This window comes from Pelobates fuscus, chromosome 7, assembly GCF_036172605.1.
Source record: "Pelobates fuscus isolate aPelFus1 chromosome 7, aPelFus1.pri, whole genome shotgun sequence".
NCBI lineage: Eukaryota > Metazoa > Chordata > Amphibia > Anura > Pelobatidae > Pelobates > Pelobates fuscus.
In genome coordinates, this window is record NC_086323.1 from 185,308,790 (window position 1) to 185,328,512 (window position 19,723).

Consider the following 19,723-nt stretch of genomic DNA (forward strand, 5'->3'; position numbering starts at 1 on the left):
ATTATTCTTATTGGATAGTCCTAGGAATGGTAAATGATCTGGTATGGGTTATTATAGCTATGCAAATTGCAATAAAGTTGGATTCCTGGCCTATGAGGATTGTAGCTAGCAGTGAAAGAGTTAATTCAGTGTGACTTGACTGTCAGCCTAAGTTGTTATTGCTTGACACTGCACTGCTGTGTTCTGTGAAGTTTTGTCTTCTCTGTGAATTTGTTTTCTAAGTAGTGTTCTATCATAAATCTTGTTGACAACTGGTTGCTTTTAGCGGTCTATATTGTGTTAAACCACTGCCATATCATATACGTATGTCATACCTAAATATTTACTGATTATTGTCTCATGCATGTTACATATATTAATTTATCGTTATCACAATGAATTTTATTTTTTCAAATTTAGTTTTTATTGCATTTTAAAATATCAGGGGTACAGAAAGAAGAGTAGGGGGGGTTAGCAATGGTTACATAGTATGCAGATAACATCATTAAGGTACATTGTCAGGTGTGGGAGTTAACATCATTGTCGTTATTTACAACTTATAAGTACATCACTTCTTCATCATCACTACTGACACTTATTCAACAGGAGCTCATTGTAATAGACCTTTTTTCCACAGTTGGAGGTGGGACTGTCCATGTACCATTACATTTGTAAAGTAGTGTAACCAGATGCCTGTCAGTTAATGTTTTGTATACAGGTTTTCAGAGGGGGTAAGGGTAGTCCTTAACATGGAGGCAGAACTCGGAAAACTTGGGAGATTAGGGCATCACTGACGAGGGGAGCCAGTAATATTGATGGGTTTAGTTACAGACTGGTGGTACGGAGGGCCGTTGGGTTGTTGAGTCTGAAGTAGTATTGGAGTTGGAGCGGTATTTGATTAAGGGTGAGTGGGAAGTGCTGAGTGTGTGGGTGGTTGGTATATATGATTGTTGCGGTATGTAGTCTCCCATACATGCCATGTGTCGATGAATCTTTGTTTTTGTTCTACTGTGGTGATTGATAATCTTTCATAATAGTAAAATTGATCCAACTTGTCTCGTAGTTGAGGCATGGATGGGCATTGCTGGGATTTCCAACATTGTGCTAAGAGGCTCCTTGCTGCCAACAGGGTTAGTACAGTGATTTGTTTCTCACTCGGGGTCAACTGCGGGGGTAGGAGTAGGAGTAGTCCCATGAATTTTATTTTTTTATAATTCCTTTGTGATTACCGTGTGGAGTAAAAATCATCTAGAGAAACTTACTCTAGTATCTAATAGAATTTAAATTGTGGGTAATTATCAGCTTTAAATCATTATTCAGGGAACAGTGCCAAGATATAAATTTTTGATAAAATAAAAATGGTTAAATATGTTTGATATTTTTTCTGAAAATATTATTTTTAATATTTATCACCCCCTCACAACCCATCCTTCCCCCTTCTAACAATCGTCATATACCCCTGCTCCCTTTTTCCTCAAAGCTTCTAAAAAGACTTGTCTTTATCTGTCTGGTCTGCTTCCTTAATTCCAACTCTCTCCTTTAACCTCTTCAATCTGGCTTTCACCCCCTCCATTCTACTGAAACTGCTCTAAAATTCCCACTGACATGACCACAGCTAAATGCAAAGGCCACTATTCCATACTAATTATTCTTGATCTTTCTTCTGCCTTTCACTGTTGATCATGTTCTCCTTCTTCAAACACTTCAATCACTCAGTCTCTGTGACACTGTCCTCTCATGGATTTCCCCCTATCTCTCCCAACACTCATTCAGTGTCTCCTTTTCTAATGATACCTCCTACCTTTGTCCTGTCTCAGTAGGAGTCCTCCAAGGCTTTCTTTTTGATTGCCTGCCATTTTCTCTGCCTGCCTTTCTTCCATTTATGATTGGATGTCCTCCCGCTTTCTGAAACTCATTCGACCTTTTTTTCCACCTTAAAAACCATAGCCCCCATCTGCCCCTTTTTTATGCAAGACACTACTAAGAAGCTTGTCCATGCTCTAGTAATCTCTTGCATGGACTATTGTAACTCTCTAATATTTAGTCTTCCCACTAGCAGTACTGCTCCGCTACAGTCTGTAATGAATGCTGCCGCCAGACTGATTTTCCTCTTCTGTCGCACCTGTCATACCACTCCCTCTGTCGGTCCTTACATTGGTTTCCTGTATCCTATAGGAGTCAATCAAACGTACTAACCCTCACCTATAAAGCACTTTACAATTCTAGCTGTTCCTATATCTCGTCACTGATCCATAGGTATGCCCCTTGTCGGTCTCTCCACGCTGTGCATGACCTTCTATCTGCTGCTCGCACCTGTATGTCTAACTCACACTTACAGGACTTCTCACAAGCAGCTCTTTTCCTTTGGAATGTCCTGCCTACCACCATCAGACTCTTGGAATATGTTTAATGAACTTTAAATATCCGATGTGTTGTAAGGTTGTATCTTTGTGATATGATTATCATTTTTGTATTAGTTGAAAGTAATTTAATTGAACTGAGAGACCCCATTCATCTGTATAACAATGGTCACCAGATATGGTTCTTGTTGAGATAATGATTGAAGAAGGCCTGTTGATATTAACCTTTGACAAAGCACTGCAAGCCAGACTCATGTGTATTAGGAAGGTTCTCATTTCTGAAGGCATTAATTAAACCATGTATAATATAATGTCCTTAGTGTAAATTATATTTCCCCCCCCCAAGTATAACCATTTGTATAATGTACGGCTTTAATCATAGATTGGGCAAAATAGTTACTAAGCCACAAACACTTTCTATGATGGCTACATATTTTAAAGTATCAAGTAATTGTATGTGTACGCCTCCTAATTAACTGAATTTTAGACATATAGATTATTAGTGCACCCTTGTGTGCCGGCTACATGTTTTCTGAAAGTGCCATAAAGGTGTGTGGTTATCCTTTGTATACTGTTAGTATGTAAGGTATAAAAAAAGTAATATAAAAAAAAAAAAAAAAGAATCAATAAAGAACAACATGCGAACATAACATAAAATTACTTTGCTGGTAGGTAGGGTAAAGTCACAGTTCCAGGCCCTGGCAGACCAAAGGATGGCAAGGCCGATGGCATTCGCAAAAGTAATTAGGTCACGCAGGAGCTCGAAGTGCCGGCTCTCAGTGCAAATGGCTCAACAGTAGCCGGATCCCTAAACAAATTTACAAAAAAAAAAAAAAAACAGTAGCTGGATCCCAAGTTACTGTTTGGACTGGGGGTCCTCCAACGGTAAGATACCCCTGATGTACGCAGTTGGGATGTGAAAGGTCCCTACGCCATTGCAGGGTTTCCTTGGATAAATCTTGATAGAATGACCATTGGGAATCCTCAAATTGTACGGGTGTTTTGCTTTGCAGGGCTGACATAATGTGAGATTGTGATCTGCAAAGGATATGCATCTCAGGCTTACATTTTGTGGTGTGGCGGCGGTAGTGTTGGAATGTCCTGCAACACTGTAAGCCCCATCTAGTGTCATCTTGGCTATTGCCGGTGGTAAAATAGGCCAGACATTTCTTCTCATGTGATTGCTGTGGGTATGCCGCAGCTTTTAATGTGGTTGCGGCGGTGACGGTCTTCTGGCGTGGTTAATTGCATGAGCATTGTTTGCTGGTTATTTTGCAGCTGGAGGACCGAGTCGCTGAGCGTGGTAACCGCAGTCTGCACACCTGCCGCTCCTTCTGTGGCCTGTACCCAGTGGGTGACCGTAGGTATCTCGTACTAAGCGAGAGCTCGGTCTGCCGCCATCATTTTGTGTAGTTCGGCAAGCAAGACCCTGGGGTTGTCCTTCGTTGCCGAACCCATGTTGGCTCCTGGGGAGGCTGTCGACCAATGTTAGGTTCCTCATGTGTGTGCTGTGTTGTGGCTGCATCTTGCATTTCCCCTGCAGGGGTTAATTCAGCTTGTGGGGGCTTTTGGTGCATTGGCCCTTATGCCCCTTCCTTTGGGCTTTTGAGACTGGTGTCCTGTAGACATGTGCAATTTGTTTCATTCCGAATGGCAATTCGGACACATCCGAATGTCCAAATAGCTGAATTGCCGAAGTCCTGAAATGTCGAAGTGCCGAAGCACAGTATTGCCCAACTACTAATATACTCAATGGAAGATTGACAAATGTTACACTGTATACAAGTTTAAATAAAAAGTATACAAACATAGCCAGGATTCAGCTGTAAGCATTTGCAACACTTACAACAAACAAGTAACACACATTCATATAAACTTATAAAAGTTACTTAGCCAGTCAATGGAATGACAGGGATGAATAAGTAGATAACTCCCTAATCCCCACGGTATTAGGGAGCTATCTACTAAAAGGCTGAAAGACCAATTGATTTACTAATACTAAGTAAAAATTACTAAGTATTAGTAAATTTTGCCCCTACTCGCTATAGCGATAGATATTTGGAATTTTTCCATGCTGTGTAATTTGACTCATAACAACACTCTGATCGGTGGATTGAAAGTAACCAATCAGAGAGTTATGAGTCAAATTACACAGCGTTGGGAAATTCCAAAGAACTTTCCCACACTGTGTAAAATGACACAGAACACTCTGATTGGCTGGATTTCAAGCTTACCAATCAGAGTGCTGTGACAGGTAAATGTAGAGACTTACCTGTCAGTCCCTTCATTTTCCTGTCAGAGCACTCTGATTGGATTGCTTAAACCAACCAACCAGAGTACTCTGAGCCTGATTGCAGGGCGGGGCAAGGCTTTATAAGCCTTCCACCGCCCTGCAGAGCTCAGTCTGCGCGGAGCCCTCCATGGGTGAAGGATATTTTTTTTTTAAAGTGTGTAGGTTATTATGGATTTTTATTTGGCCATTTTTGGGGCTGAAAAAAGAAGATTTTAGAAGAAAGAAGACATCAAATGGTAATTTTTTAAACAGGTATTTATGGCACCCCCTCATTATTTTTAGGGTGAGGGGGGTAGGTAGGGGTTATTTATTTATTTATTTTTTTGGGGGAAGGGATAACTAGGGGTTTGGGGACCCTTAGTCACCTGGGGAGGTACATTTTTATTAAGGCCCCCACCCGCCACTCAAGGGTGGGGGCCTGGGGGAGGGCAATAGGTCCTCCCCCCTTATTCTAATTAAGGGCCCCACCCGCTACTCAAGGGTGGGGGGCTGGGGGAGGGCAATAGGTCCTCCCCGCTTATTCTAATTTAGGGCCCCCACCCGCCGCTCAGGGGCCAGGACAATAGGCCCCCCTGCCGCTCATGGGTGGGGGCAGGGGGAGGACAATAGGTCCCTTCCATTAGTTTACTTTAGGGCCCCCACCCACCACTCAGGGGTGGGTAAATTTAATTTTTTTAAACAGTGAGCAGCCACAGGCTGCTCACTGTTTAATAGACATGACCCTACTCACAGGAATTAGGGAGTTATCTACTAAGCGGCTGCAAGAGAAGTCCCAAAATTCCAAAATGCCGAAGTTCTGAAGTCCCAAATTTCAGAATGCCGAACTGAACATTTTCCCCATGCACATCCCTAGTGTCCTGTGGTCCCGGAGCATTTTTGTGTTATTTTCGGATTGTTGTGTATGTTTGAATAAATATACATTCTTGGCTGCAAGACAATCTGATTTGATTATTGGAACTCATTATTGGGGTGTGACAGGCAAACACCCCAGGAACAGCTAATTTCCCACTACTCTTCCCTAATCTCCCTTAAAAAATAAGTCCCTTAAAAAAACATCTCTTCAGAAAAGCGTATGGCCTCCTTGAGTAACCTCTACCTCACATACTCGTCCTTTATTTCTAAAGTGCAGAACTCCATTCTCTCCTCCAGCTCTGCTTAATCCCCACCTTGTTCTACTGCTATCTCCTGTGTCCTGTCCTATTGTGTTTTATACTCCTCTTCCTCTTGACAGTAAGCTTGTTTCAGGAGGGTTCTCTTTAACCTATTGTTCCTGTACATTTTTGTAATTGTCTCATTTAATGTAAAATCTCCCCCTCTGATAATATTGTAAAGTGTTACGGAATATGCTGGTGCTATATTATTATTATTATTATTAATAATAATAATAATAATAATAATAATAATAACCAGTAAACATTTAAATACATTAGAACAAAGATCCCAAAGCAACAGCCCAAAAGCACACTTAAATGGTGCATGTGGCTTGTAGTCACCATTCCAAAATATAACAGTACAGACCAAAAACAGCCAGGCAACATACTGATTGCAGGTTGCCTAGTTTGCATTAGACAATTATTTAATGGCTGGTTGGGGGCAGGATTTGCAACTGTGTGCATCCTGCAGCTGTAGTCTGGAATTACAATGCTGGCACAGATCTGGCCACAGAACATATGGATAGAAACCTCCACCAAAAGCTCAGTCACACTAAAATTGTTGAAAAGAGAGAGAAGAGTGTGTATTATCACATGAAATTATTGTATGATAGCGTGTAGCTTTATGTCTGTGTCTAAGAGTATGAATTTGTATGTGTATGCATGCATATGGGAAGGGAAGACAAAAATTTGGCCAGTGACTTCCATGTACTTTTTTTTTTTTTTTTTTAATATTTGTTTTTGGGTTTTTTTAGCAGTAAAGTACAAAATCTTCAACATAAATACATGAAACACAAGGAATTGTCATACTTACTAACAAGGAGGCCTCAGCTGATTTAAGGTGTGATTCCTGGTATTCTTCAGCACGCACCCCGATAACCACTGTCCCTGGAATGTGTTGTACATGAACTGTATACAAACCTGATACACAAAATTTTGTATTAGATTAAACCTCTAATATTTTCATTTTAAAGTTTGACATTCTATTTATTCCAATTATTTTGTTATAATAAGACAATAAAATAAATAAACACATTTTTTTTTATCCCCTCATGGACAGAGGCAACTGTACAAGTTCAGATCAAAACAAAATGTAAACAAATTCTTTAATTTGCGCTATATTTCTGTACAACCATAATTCACCTCTTTAAAGAGACACTCCAGGCACCCAGACCACTTCTGCTCATTGGAGTGGTCTGGGTGCCAACTACCACTACCCTTAACCCTGCAACTGTAAATATTGCAGTTTTTCATAAACTGCAATATTTACATTGCAGGGTTAACTCCACCTCTAGTGGCTGTCTATTAGACAGCCACTAGAGGTCACTTCCTGGGTTCTAGCACAGGTTTCCTGTGCTAGAGTGTCGCTGGACGTCCTCACTCTGTGTGAGGACCTCTAGCGTCGCTCAAAACCCCATTGGAAAGCATTGAAATGATTTTTCAATGCTTTCCTATGGGGAGACGTAATGCGCATGCGCGGCATTTCCGCGCATGCGCATTAGGTCTCCTCGGCCGGTGAGCGAGATTAGTCTCGCCCACCGGCCGACGTAATCACTAGGAGGAGCGTCGCGGAGGCGGAGACAGCGGCGAGGGACATCGCCGCTGTCCCAGGTAAGTGACTGAAGGGGTTTTCACCCATTCAGTAACCGGGGATTGGTGGGTGGGAGGGAGAGGGACCCTCCAGTGCCAGAAAAACGGATCGTTTTTCTGGCACTGGAGTTTCCCTTTAATCAATTCGGGACTTCGGCAACTTCGGCACTTCAACACTTCAGAACTTAAGCACTTCGAAACTTCGCCACTTCGGCAACTTCGGATCTTAGACAATTCGGAACTCCGGCATTTTGGGACTATTGTTGCAGCCGCTTGGTGGATAACTCCCTAATTCCCAAGGTATTAGAGAGTTTTCTACCAAAAGGCTGAAAGACCTAACTTGGTCTTTCAGCCAAATTTACTAATACTAAGTAAAAATTACTTTTTACCGCGAGAAGGGGCATGTCTTGTAAACAATGAGCAGCCTGTAAAAAAAAAAAAAAAAAGTCCCCCCTCACTGAGCGGGTGGGGGCCCTAAAGTAAAAAAGGGGGGGGGGGCCCTAAACAAGAAAACGGGGGGACCTAATGTCCTCCCACTGGCCCCCACCCCTGAGCTGCGGGTGGGGGCCCTAAATACAAATGGGGGGACCTATTGTCCTCTCCCCTGGAACCCACCCCTGAGCGGTGGGTGAGGGCCCTAAATACAAATCGGGGGCCCTAAATACAAATCGGGGGGACCTATTGTCCTCTCCCCTGGCCCCCACCCCTGAGTGGTGGGTGGGGGCCCTAAATAAAATTGTAACCCCCCTCCCCCCATGTGACTAGGGGTCCCCAAAACCCTAGTCACCCCCTCCACAATAAAAATAAACTCCTACATACCCCCCTCACCCTAAAAATAATGAGGGGGGGACCATTTAACTAAGTACCTGTAAAAATAAAAATAGACATACCATTCAATGTTTTCTTTCTTCTAAAATCTTCTTTTTTTCAGCCCCAAAAAAGGCCAAATAAAAATCCATAATAACCGACGCTCAGTGGTGGGGGCCAGGGGGGAGGACAATAGGTCCTTCCCTTCCCCCCTTTTTTTACTTTAGGGCCCCCACCCCCCACTCACTCCCTCTGCTGTTCTATGTTCATTTGCACCCACTACAGTGGAAGAGGTCTCTGCTCCAGTCACCTCCCGCCCCACCACCTGCTCCCTATATCAAATTCTCTTGCATCTCTCTCTCTCTCTCTCTCTCTCTCTCTCTCTCTCTCTCTCTCTCTCTCTTCCCCCCTCTATCTATACTGCCTCCCGTGGTAAACTCATTGCTCACTGCAATTTCTAACTGGATGGCTGCCCACTTATTTAACCCCTTAAGGACACATGACGTGTCTGACACGTCATGATTCCCTTTTATTCCAGAAGTTTGGTCCTTAAGGGGTTAAACTGAAATTCTGGTCTTTCCTCCCTAAAGTGTTGCTACTCCTGTGTCTGTCTCCATCAACGTCAATGATGCTACCATTAGCTGCACAATGCAGGCTCACTGCCTAGGTGCTCTCTTTGACTCCAACCTCTCTGTCACGACTAATGTTCAGTCTATCGCCAAATCCTGCCACTTCCATCTCAAAAACATTCCGTGCATCCAACCCTACTTAACGTCAGATGTGATTAAGGTGCTGTTTCATCCCACTGTCCTTTCTCGCCTTGACTATTGTAATCCACTTCTCAGAGGTGTTACGTGCTCCCAACTTGCGCTGTTACAGTCCGTAATGAATGTGGTGGCGAAGCTCATCTCCCTGTCCGCCCGCACCGCCCACGTCTCACCCTTCTGTCAGTCCCTACATTGGCTTCCTGAACGATATAGGGCTCAATTTAAAATTCTAGTCCTTGCCTCCAAATCTCTACATGCTGCTCCCACCTATCTATCATCCCTTATACACAAGTATGCCCTGTCTAGGCCCTTGCACTCTGTTGAAGACTTGTGTTTATCTTCAGTCCGTACTCCCACCTCTGATGCCTGCTTTCAAGACTTCTCGAGGGCTGCACTGTTCCTGTGGGACTCCCTCCCCCCCTCCGTTAGAGGCTCACCCAGTCTCCACTCCTTAAAAAAAAATATTAAAAACGCACTTCTTCATAAAAGCGTATCAATTAAACTGTTAATAGCTTCCGACTGATTCCTCTCTTGCAACTGTCATTAGTCTAATACTACCCTTACCTCTTGTGTCACTTTACCCCATTCCCTCTAGCACCTCCTAGCATGTAAGGTAGCTTTCTTCATAAACATACATATAGGAGTTTTTATACATGGGGGCCATCGCCGCCCCCATGGACGTTCCAGCTACTTGCAAACACCATTTGTCTTCAAACCGAAAATAGTTGTTCTGTAGAGTTAACATAAGTAGTTCCAGGACAAATTCTATAGGAGGTCCCTGATAGTTTTTGGCTTGAGTAAGAACAGCGTGCTGTCTATTCGCCGGTAACATGCACATAGGGATCAGAAGGACGCCGATCGGGCACAAGCACCAGCTTGGGTAAGTTAAACAATTATTTACTATTTCTTAGAGTATATAAGTTTGTTTAGTCAGTGTGTTACACATTTATGTATTTTTTTGATCCTGAAGAAAGCCCTCTAGAAATGTTGATTATATATTTTTTTTTTTATAAATTCTTTATTTATAAAGAGTTCAGTTTTTTTTTTTTTTTGGGGGGTAGGGGTACAGAAGAGAAAAAGGAGGAGGTTGACAATTACGGTTTGTTTCATTCAACATTTGCATTGGTTGTTCCTGTTGTTCGAAATACAATACAACTGTTTATAGAGTTCTTTTTTGGGCGTTTGTTCATTTGCTCAGTGTTACAATTGTGTTCCGTATCGTCTTTTCCTTGTCTAATGGTTGGGGTGGGGAACAAAAAGAAAAGAAGGGGGGGGGGGGGGATAGGATATCCTGATATTTTGCCCTTTTGTCTTTGCTCTGATGTCGTATCCTCTTACTGCTTTGTGGGTCGGGTTTGTCTGACATCTGTTGTGTGTGTGAGGTTGTGGGGAATTAGCTTAGGTGGTTAGGTTGTAGCACTTCTCTGTAGTGTCTGTGGGTTTTGGAGGGTTTGGGTTGGGGGGTGTGTGTCTAATGTTTGTTTGTCTCTGCGTCGGTGGTGGGTTCGTGTAGCCTTTTGGAAGGTTGTGCGTGTAATCGTATGTGGTAACGGTTGGTCGTGTGTGCGGGTGTTGGCTCTTGTTGGAGTTTCGTTTCGAGGTGTTTTGTGGTGTCGTTGTGTGTCCTATGGGATGGGTCTTTTTGTTCTGGTCTCCCCTGGTTAGTGGAAGGGTGTTTGTTGTGTAGTGTTCCTCTTCGTGAGTTCACCTTCTCTTCCTTTTGTGTGTGTGGGCTCGGGGTGAGTGCACCCCTGGTTATTGTCTTTGTGGTTTCGGGTGTAGGTCTTTATCAATTAGTCACTCTCCGTAGGGGGGGTTTGTGAGCTTTGTGAGTGGTGGGTTAGGTTGTGTTTTGAAGGTTGTGTTGTGGGGGGGCCCTTGTCTGGTGGTGAGAGCGTATGTTTTGCCAACGTGTGGGGGTTGTCCCCTTCTTGTTTCTTATGGCAGGGTTGGGAATTCATAGAACCAGGGATCCCAGATCTTGTTGAAGTGTTTTGTTGTGTCGTGGATTAAAGCGGACATTTCGTCCATTTTTATAGTATCTTTGATTTTCCGCTTAATTGTATCCATTGTTGGGGTATCCGGGCTGCCCCATTTTTCTGCGATTGCTCTTCTAGTGGCCAGAGCTATTTTGGCGATGAGTTTATTTTGGGCCCGTGGTGTGTCTGCCAAGGGTTTGGACAGGAGCATGTTGATTATATTTTAATGTATACCTAATAAACTTTTGGATATTAATGAAGACCGAGGAGTGCAGCCATCATTCTGAATACTATATATATATATATATATATATATATATATATATATATTAGGCCTGAATTTGTGGGAGAAGTAAGTCCCCTACTTAAACTACCAGCCCCTACTCACCTCTGCCGTTCAAGCTGATTGTCGGCAGTCTATCTCCATAGCAGCACTTCCGATCCGAGATTCCCGCCAAGCATCTCCAGTCTCCAGCAGTAGGTGTCCAGCTGAATCCTCTGTCCATCCGTTCTGCAGCCCTGCCACCTGGCTTCTTCCCGGGAGCAGTATCCGGCTTCCGGTCACGAGACTGGCACGCTCACGTAAGCTTGTGAGGGAAATAGTGTTCGGCTATTTCCCTCCGTTCGGGCCTAAAAATGTACTTATACATTACCTGTTTGTGCATCCTTGCCTAAATTGGTCGAACACTGGCTATACTTAAGTCTTGTGGGTCCTTCGTGCGGTCTAAGCTACTGACCCTCGTTTGTGTAAACTCTGGTGTAACCTGTCTGGTTACTTAGCTGATGGTATTAAAACTGTCGAAATTAGTTAAAAAATGTGTTTATTACTGCAACCATTTACTACTATGTCTGTGGTTCTTGGATTAATTATGTTTAAAAATATAAGATCCACAGATGTATGACATTTTCTCAGAACTCGGTTATTATTCTGAGGCCTTTTTTGAGTCAACCCTATGTGTTTAAAGTTGTGTTAAATACTTAATATATTCTGCTGACACCTAACTACTTTGGCGGAGTTTTCCAACTCCATGCCAACCCTGTATGCCATCACAGAACATATATAGTAATATGTAGCACGGTCCTCTGGGGGAATTTCCTAAACCCTACATTTTATATGATTCTCTATTTCTCTATAGCTTACGCAGACATTAATCTTAGCTTTTTTACATTTCTTTGGTCTCCACAGATTTCCCGTTTGTCTTGTATTACTGCATAAAGTTGTCAAATCCAAGTTCTTGTATTTACAATCCAGGTATAGTATTTACTGACTTCAGTTTCAATCATGTCAAGGCCTCAGGCAGCCTTCACTCTAAACTTGTCACAAACTTATGGCCCCTCTACTCTCGTATCATTTATGTCCAGTTAACACAGTCCTCTCGGGGAATTTGTTAATTAATATATACTGTTATAACCACTTCTGTTTTAATAATTGTACGATGGTTTTAATCCCTAGCTCCAACATTATTCTAGGCCTTCTCCAGTTTTCTCCGTACAAACCACTTACGCTCATCCAAGTACCTGTACAACAAAGCAAGGTATAGTACTCTATTCATTACGGGGCTATAACACTAGACCTGACGTGGTCTCTATTTATCACGATTATCACACAGTCCTACGTCCTTTTTGTGTTTAAATTCTCTACATTTTTGCTTAGGCCTACGTTCATATCGCCATCAGGCAAGAACCTTCTCAACCTACCTAACCTGGTACCTCGCTCCATTACCAGGTATTTGTGTTCTTACTCATTACTAGCACTTGCTACCACTAAGGACTCAATAAGTCTCCCTCTATAGCATAAACTCGCCCCAGTCTCAGACTAATCATTCAGATCACTCACCTCAGGATTTCACGTTGTGCTCCTATAGCCACCCCTTACTACCAAGCATATGCCCCTACATTACGCTCACACACATCAACATCTGTCTTAACCCTTAGGCTTCTTCTACGATACCAGCAGCGGCCAAGCCACTCTACTTAAAAACACTTGAAGTTTCAAGTTACCGGTTATAACCACTATCAAGGTTAGTATCCACTCATTACACCCATAATTGCCATTTAACCCATAGAAGGTGTGTGAACTGGCTTACAGGGTCTAGGCTCCGGTCCTAGCTCACCCAAGTACATCCCGGTCCCGCAAGGCCATCTCCAACCTCAAGACAGAGGTACGGCCCCACACCCAAATCATAGTTAGATGCCTTGTTCGCCCTTCTACAGGGCCGCAGTAAGGGCCTCACTTTTCACGGCCACATGTTTTTGAATCTCTTAAACAGTCATCGAGAGGCCAACATCCCGCCACCACGTCTGTGGCAACGAACTTCCCTCGGCCAAATCATAGATAGAGCCTTTAACCGCCACTCGGCACTAGCAGGGCCTCATCTGTCACTAGTTCACAGTTAAGTTTTTCGCTTCGGCACTAGTCTTACAGTCCAGTTCACATAAGGAACCCCCCCCCCCCCCATACCCTCCTCTGTTCTCTCCTACGCCCCTACTAAATCTAATTCACTAATTAATTTCTAGAATGTCTCAAGAATCAGCTCCCATCTACGAGTTGTCTGCCGAAGAGATTATGTTCACTCCCATCAGACCCGAGTCTCCAGGTGAATCTCTCAACCCATTTACTCCTATGTACTTGAGAGCATGGACTATTTCTAAAATTGCGGCCAAACTTAGGCTCAGGGGCATCCCCTTTCCGGCTACGGCTAGAAAGGTGGAACTTTATAGACTTAAGACCAATCAGGCCCCCGAACATAGGCCAGGCACTAGCTCTCAAGGACAGCCATCAGGTGCTTGCACGGCCACTCAGCAATCCTTGCAGCAATCCTGGCCAACCTGCAGACCCTGAACAGCAGGTTATCTAAGGTGGAGAGTGCCATTGCCTCCCCAGGTAACCTCCCTGGCCCCACCCCGCAGTCTCCGCTACAACACCATGCTCTCCTATACATCCCCCTCCAGCACCAGCCACAGTTATGTCACAGTTTGTGTCACCAGCTCACTACGTCCCAGACTCCATTAGGAAAGAAATCCTAGATGGGAAGGAGGTGTGTCTGGTGTCACTACTTTTGGCCTCTCAAGATGTGCTGGAGAACCAAGCATATAACTATGGGGATATCTCAGTGGTGCTTAAAACCCTCCTAGGCTCAATAAATAATTATCCATTCCGCAGTTTGTAATAGCCTTTGGGATATACTGTGACGTCATTTGCTCGGTTCATCCCCACAGGAGAGAGGAACTAGACCTCTATTGTCATAAAGTGGTGGATTTGGGCATCAAGTATGGGGGCTCATCTTTTTATGACTACCATAAATCGGGATCAGCGAAGGTGGTGACCCATCTGAAGAAGTTCAATATTAGAATTAACTGGTGTCAGATGGATACTGAATTATTCTGTTGCCACTTCGCTGGTCTGAGGCCCCGTCTTGTGCTGTATGTAATTCTACATCCCATACGGCTAATTTGTGCCCTTCTGAAGCTGATCCATTCACCTCCACTCCCACCCCTCAACCCACTTTCACCCCTCACAATAAACAAGCCGGTGGTCAACGGGATAAACGGGGTAGACCCATCTCCTTCTTAGGCAAAGCGCAGGTGTGCAACAATTTTAATGCCGGGTCCTGCAGCTTCAGCGCCTATAGGTTTTTGCACATCTGCTCCATCTGCTTTAGGGCACCCACGAAGACCATGTGCCCGGCCAGGTTGTCCCCTAAGAAATGACTAGCTGACATTAATGTCGACAACCTGTTTTCTTTTTTATTTTAGTTAAATATTTGTTATTATTTTTTTCTTTTTTTATATCCAGGAACCCATTTTCAAAAGTTCAATTATCATACTTTAAAAAACAGAATTTCCCTTTAATGCAGCACTAATTTTATATATCAAAAGAATGTGGGGCATCTATCTTAATTAGATCTACTTTACCTGCCCAAATACAATCACATCTTGAAGATCCACGTAGACATTTCAATAAAGCTGAATGATCCATTTATGGGATAAATATGACAATAATTGACATTTTTTTTTCTTTTTTTTTTTTTAAATGATCCACATGATCCTTTCACAACATTAGAAAAAATATTATGAAGACTTGCGTTAGATAGAAAAGTCAAAACAATTGTTTGCAGAGAATTTAATGTATTAATGAATCCAGTAACGGATACATCCGGCTTTTTTTCCTCCTCTGTCAGGAAAGCAGCGCAAAAAAAATGAGCTGGAGGATTGGAGGCCTGAGTCCTGAATATGGACTATATGATACATGGTGGATCACATGTGCATGATAAAAATACACCTACAACATGGTCAGATCATTAGTTTTGAATTTACTGACAAAAAATAAAAATAATGTTCAATTGAGAATGGATGATAGTCTATTCCAACATTCAGATATCAATACAATTCTAGAGAAAGCAATAGAGGAAACAATTGGCAAGTTTATATCATATGCATCTTAAAATTTCCTGCATTGATTATTCTAACCCTCTCCTGATTGGTCTTCCCAACAGCCGTACTGCACAACTACAGTCTGTAATGAACGCTGCTGTCAGACTGATTTTCCTCTCTAGTCGTTTCTCTCACACCACACACCTCTATCAGTCCTTACATTGGCTTTTTGTATGCTATAGGAGTCAATTCAAAGTACTAATTCACACCTATAAAGCACTGAACAACTCTAGCCTCATCTTATATCTCCTCACAGATCCATAGGTATGTCCCTTCTCAGTCTCTCCACTCTGCCCGTGACCACCTCATGTCCGTTGTCCGCACCCGTACGGCCAACTCACGCTTGTGGGTGGCTCCCTTCCTATGGAATAGCCTGCCTACTGCCATCAGACTCTCCCCTAGTCTTGCATCTTTTAAGCAGTGCCTTAAAACCCATCTCTTTAGGAAAGCTATGGCCTCCCAGAGTAACCTCTACCTCACATACCTGTCTCTTGCTCTCTCCTAAAGGGCAACCCACCTTATTTTTACTGAAAATTCCTGTCCTAATGTGTTTTACACCCCACCTCCTATAGAATGTAAGCTTGATTGAGCAGGGCCCTCTTCAACCTATTGTTCCCATAAGTTCTTTGTAACTGTCCTATTTATACACCCATATTCACTGACAGACAGACCCACATAAAGACAAACTGACACACTCATTGACACACACACACACACACAATTGCTGACGGACACACACACACACACACACACACATAATCACTGACAGACAGAAAGACACACACACTCACAGACAGACACACATACTCAGACAGACAAATACAGACACACTGACACACACATACTCACTGACACACACACACACTGACCGACACACACACACACACTGACAGACACATACACACTCACTGATAGACATGCATACTGACAGACACACACATACAGACACACTGACAGACACACACACACTCACTGACAGACACACACAGACAGACACTAACACACTCTTGCACACACATACATTTTTGTATTGATCCGTCACTTATGGAGCAGATGTGGGGCATCTCCCTGGGGTCCTTCCTGCTCCTCACTGCTCCCTAGCGCGATTTAGTGATGCCGGTGCTGGAATATGACGTCATATTCCGGCGCCCGGCTTCAATTCAGTCAGCGTGCGCGAAGGAGCAGTGAGGAGCAGGAAGGCTGAGCTCCCTCACTGGTCCTCCTCCCGGCCGGGTAAGTGGTAGCAGAGTAGGCACCTGCAATATGGGGAAAGCAGGTGCCTACTCTGCTTTCACACCAGCATGTACTTGCTGCCGGGTTCGCAGATGTCGGTAATCTGGCAATCAAGGGAGTATAGGAGAGGGAGAGGACACTGCACGGACCATACACCAACTGAGGAAGCCAGTAAAAGGACTTTGAACTTTTAACTAGTTTATTCTGATCAATTGATCATTTTTATTTTGTGGATTATTTTTGTTCTTCTTAATAAATGTATTTACCTTCACTATTGGAGTCTTCCTGTCCATTCCTATACCTCATTGGATGTGGAGGAGACCAGAAGGAGACTAAGGAGGGCGGTGGATCTCCCTTGAAAGATCTCAAAGCGCTGTACACTAGAGCCAGGTGACTGTTTGGCTCTACACTTGTGAGTTGGTAAATTATATACCTTCACATACTTTTTTGTTATAAGTACCATCTGCACTACGATTGTATTGTATATTGCTTGCAGGTTATTGTAAAATATTACTACCAGCAGATTCATCTGTTTAGGTATATCAGAGCTCCACTTATATCCTTTCTTTTTTTTAATACATAAAATGGGCTGTGGCATGCCCCTGTCTCCATCTCAAAAAATGGCTCTAAAGTGAATAAAAAAAACTAAACTAAAAAGTGAGCCTACACTACTATGGAGCTGTTACACAGAAAAAAAAACAAAAAAACATAAATTAAAAAAAAAAAAAAAGAAAGAAATGCTATCCACCTTCTGTACCCCAGGCAAGATTCAATTTAAATGTCACTGGAGATGTCAGTGCTTGTGTTTGTAATGAATGGGTTGCCTGCTTGCTCGTTCTGTCATAAAAAATAAATAAAAAAAAAAACTTTTTATATTTACAAATTACAGTAATTCAGTACCTTTCAGTTTGCGTTGACCAATTCCATCTTCTTCCTGAACCAGATCCATTGGTTCTCCTAAATTAAAACTGGCCAATGAGTTATTTGATGAGTGCCACTGAATATTCAGGGAGCTAAAATTGTCAAATTTTTGCTCTTGGTGATCATAAGCCATCAGCTGCAATAACTGATTCTGATAACTGGAAATTGGTATCTGAAATGAGAAAGTATAGTTAGTATCTGGTACGGATACTCTCCATGCAGCATTTAGAATGTTATACTCTACAAGCAACTAAAATGGTATTTTTTATTTATTTTATTTTTTAAATAATTACCCTTAAATGATTGCTCCAGTGTAGCTGCATGAAACATCAAATTTCAGACTGAATTCTCTCCAGGGATATGCATTTTGGCAGTACATGGACTACACTATGTTTGTAGTTCACAATGCCACTAGGAAAAACTATATGTATGAATATCAGCTTAATTATTTAAGTCATCCCCACGGAATCTATAACTTAGTCGGAGAACCATGGAAAACCCTCTGGATGTTGAGAGCCCACAATTTAAGTATATATTTTGATTATGTGTGAAAACTGAAACAAATATATATTTCACTGTTCATGTTAATCATTTCATTCACTTGTGCTTTGAATTATGATTTTCCTTCTGCAAAAAGTAATCTCAATGCATAGTTAGGGTACATAGTTGTGGGTTGTTCATAATAAACCCATAAGCATAGCCACTAATCATCAATACATTATATTCAATAGTGACAGTGTTTCCAAAAATCATTATTTTTTTGTTCTCTTCATATCACATGTATTGAGAATTTTCAGCTGTACATAAGTACAAACAAGATTATTAAAAGCTGCTGCAGTGATGAAACAATTACATACAAGCACATATACACACAGTACATTCAAAATCAACTGCCCAGTTGGTCAGGGAACATAAGCTTAAACAGGATTTGGTGTGGTAAGGAAGGGGAGGAGGTTTAGGGTAACACACGGGAGAGTGTGACCTTAGAGGTTGAAGGCAAGGCTGGCACTTGAAATTTGTGAAAGGAGCCTAAAATCCAGTGGGACATCTCTTTATAGTTGTGAGTGATTTGTTGAGAGTCCGAGAATAGTTGTTTCGCAGAAGATTTCCAATGTTTTGCTAAATTATCTTTAAGGGCAACAATGGTGTTGTAGTTGTCTTTTGTCCCTGGCCCAGTAGGCCTGAAGTACCAGACATCAGTACTTTGAATAAAAAGTTGACATTCAAAAAAGGTAGGGATTTACTACCCCTGAACCCCCCCAAGTTTACCAATATCCTCCCCCCCCCCTCCACCGAGCTCGCAGCAACGATGGCCGACACGAACATTGCACCATCAATTGACCCTAAGATGACACACATACGTATTGTCACCTTAAATGTTAGGGGCCTTAACACTCCCGAGAAACGGAAACTTATTATTATTTATTATTTTATTATTTATATAGCGCCAACAAATTCCATAGCGCTGTACAATGGGTGGACTAACAGACACATAATTGAGATCAGACCACTGGACGTACAGGAACAGAGGGGGTTGAGGGCCCTGCTCAATGAGCTTACATGCTAGAGGGAGTGGGGTATAGTGACACAAACGGGTTAAAGTAGGGGAATTAAATAGTTTGTTAGAGAAGGGTTTATTGAGTGCTTGGTAGGTCATTTTTGACAGTGGCAGGAAAGGAGTCATGGGGTGGGGGATGAGAAGCCTGCTGACAGTTTAATTGATACGCTTTAACGAAGAAGTGAGTTTTCAAAGATTTTTTGAAGGAGTGGAGGCTGGGTGAAAGTCTGATTGAGGAGGGAAGGGAGTTCCACAGAATAGGTGCAGCCCTAGAGAGTCTTGAAGGCGAGCGTCAGAGGTGGGGATCCGGGCAGAGGATAGGCGTAGGTCTTGGGATGAGCGCAGGGGTCTCGACGGGACATACTTGTGTATGAGGGAGGATAGGTATGTTGGAGCAGCAGGTATGTAGCGATGTAGGGATTTGTAAGCAAGTGCCAGAATTTTGAATTGGGCCCTATATCTAACTGGAAGCCAATGCAGGGACTGACAGAGCGTGGAGGCGTGGGAGGTGCGACCGGACATGAAAATAAGCCTCGCAGCCGCGTTCATTACAGATTGCAGCGGTGCAAGCTGGGAACATGTAAGACCGGTCAGAAGGGGATTGCAGTAGTCGAGGCGAGAGAGAACAACAGCATGAACCAATATCTGAGC

At 42.8% G+C, this 19,723-nt stretch overlaps 1 protein-coding gene across 1 annotated transcript in view; it reads right to left on the bottom strand.

The window, feature by feature from the left end:
- The window catches only part of NUP210 (nucleoporin 210), a 657,387-nt gene that overhangs the window by 337,024 nt on the left and 300,640 nt on the right, over window positions 1-19,723 (bottom strand). The window contains exons 17-18 of the mRNA XM_063426963.1: window positions 17,494-17,686; window positions 6,598-6,704 (exon numbers count right to left, since the gene is read on the bottom strand). Coding sequence (XP_063283033.1) covers window positions 6,598-6,704; window positions 17,494-17,686 — 300 coding nt within the window. The remainder of the gene's footprint in view (window positions 1-6,597; window positions 6,705-17,493; window positions 17,687-19,723) is intronic.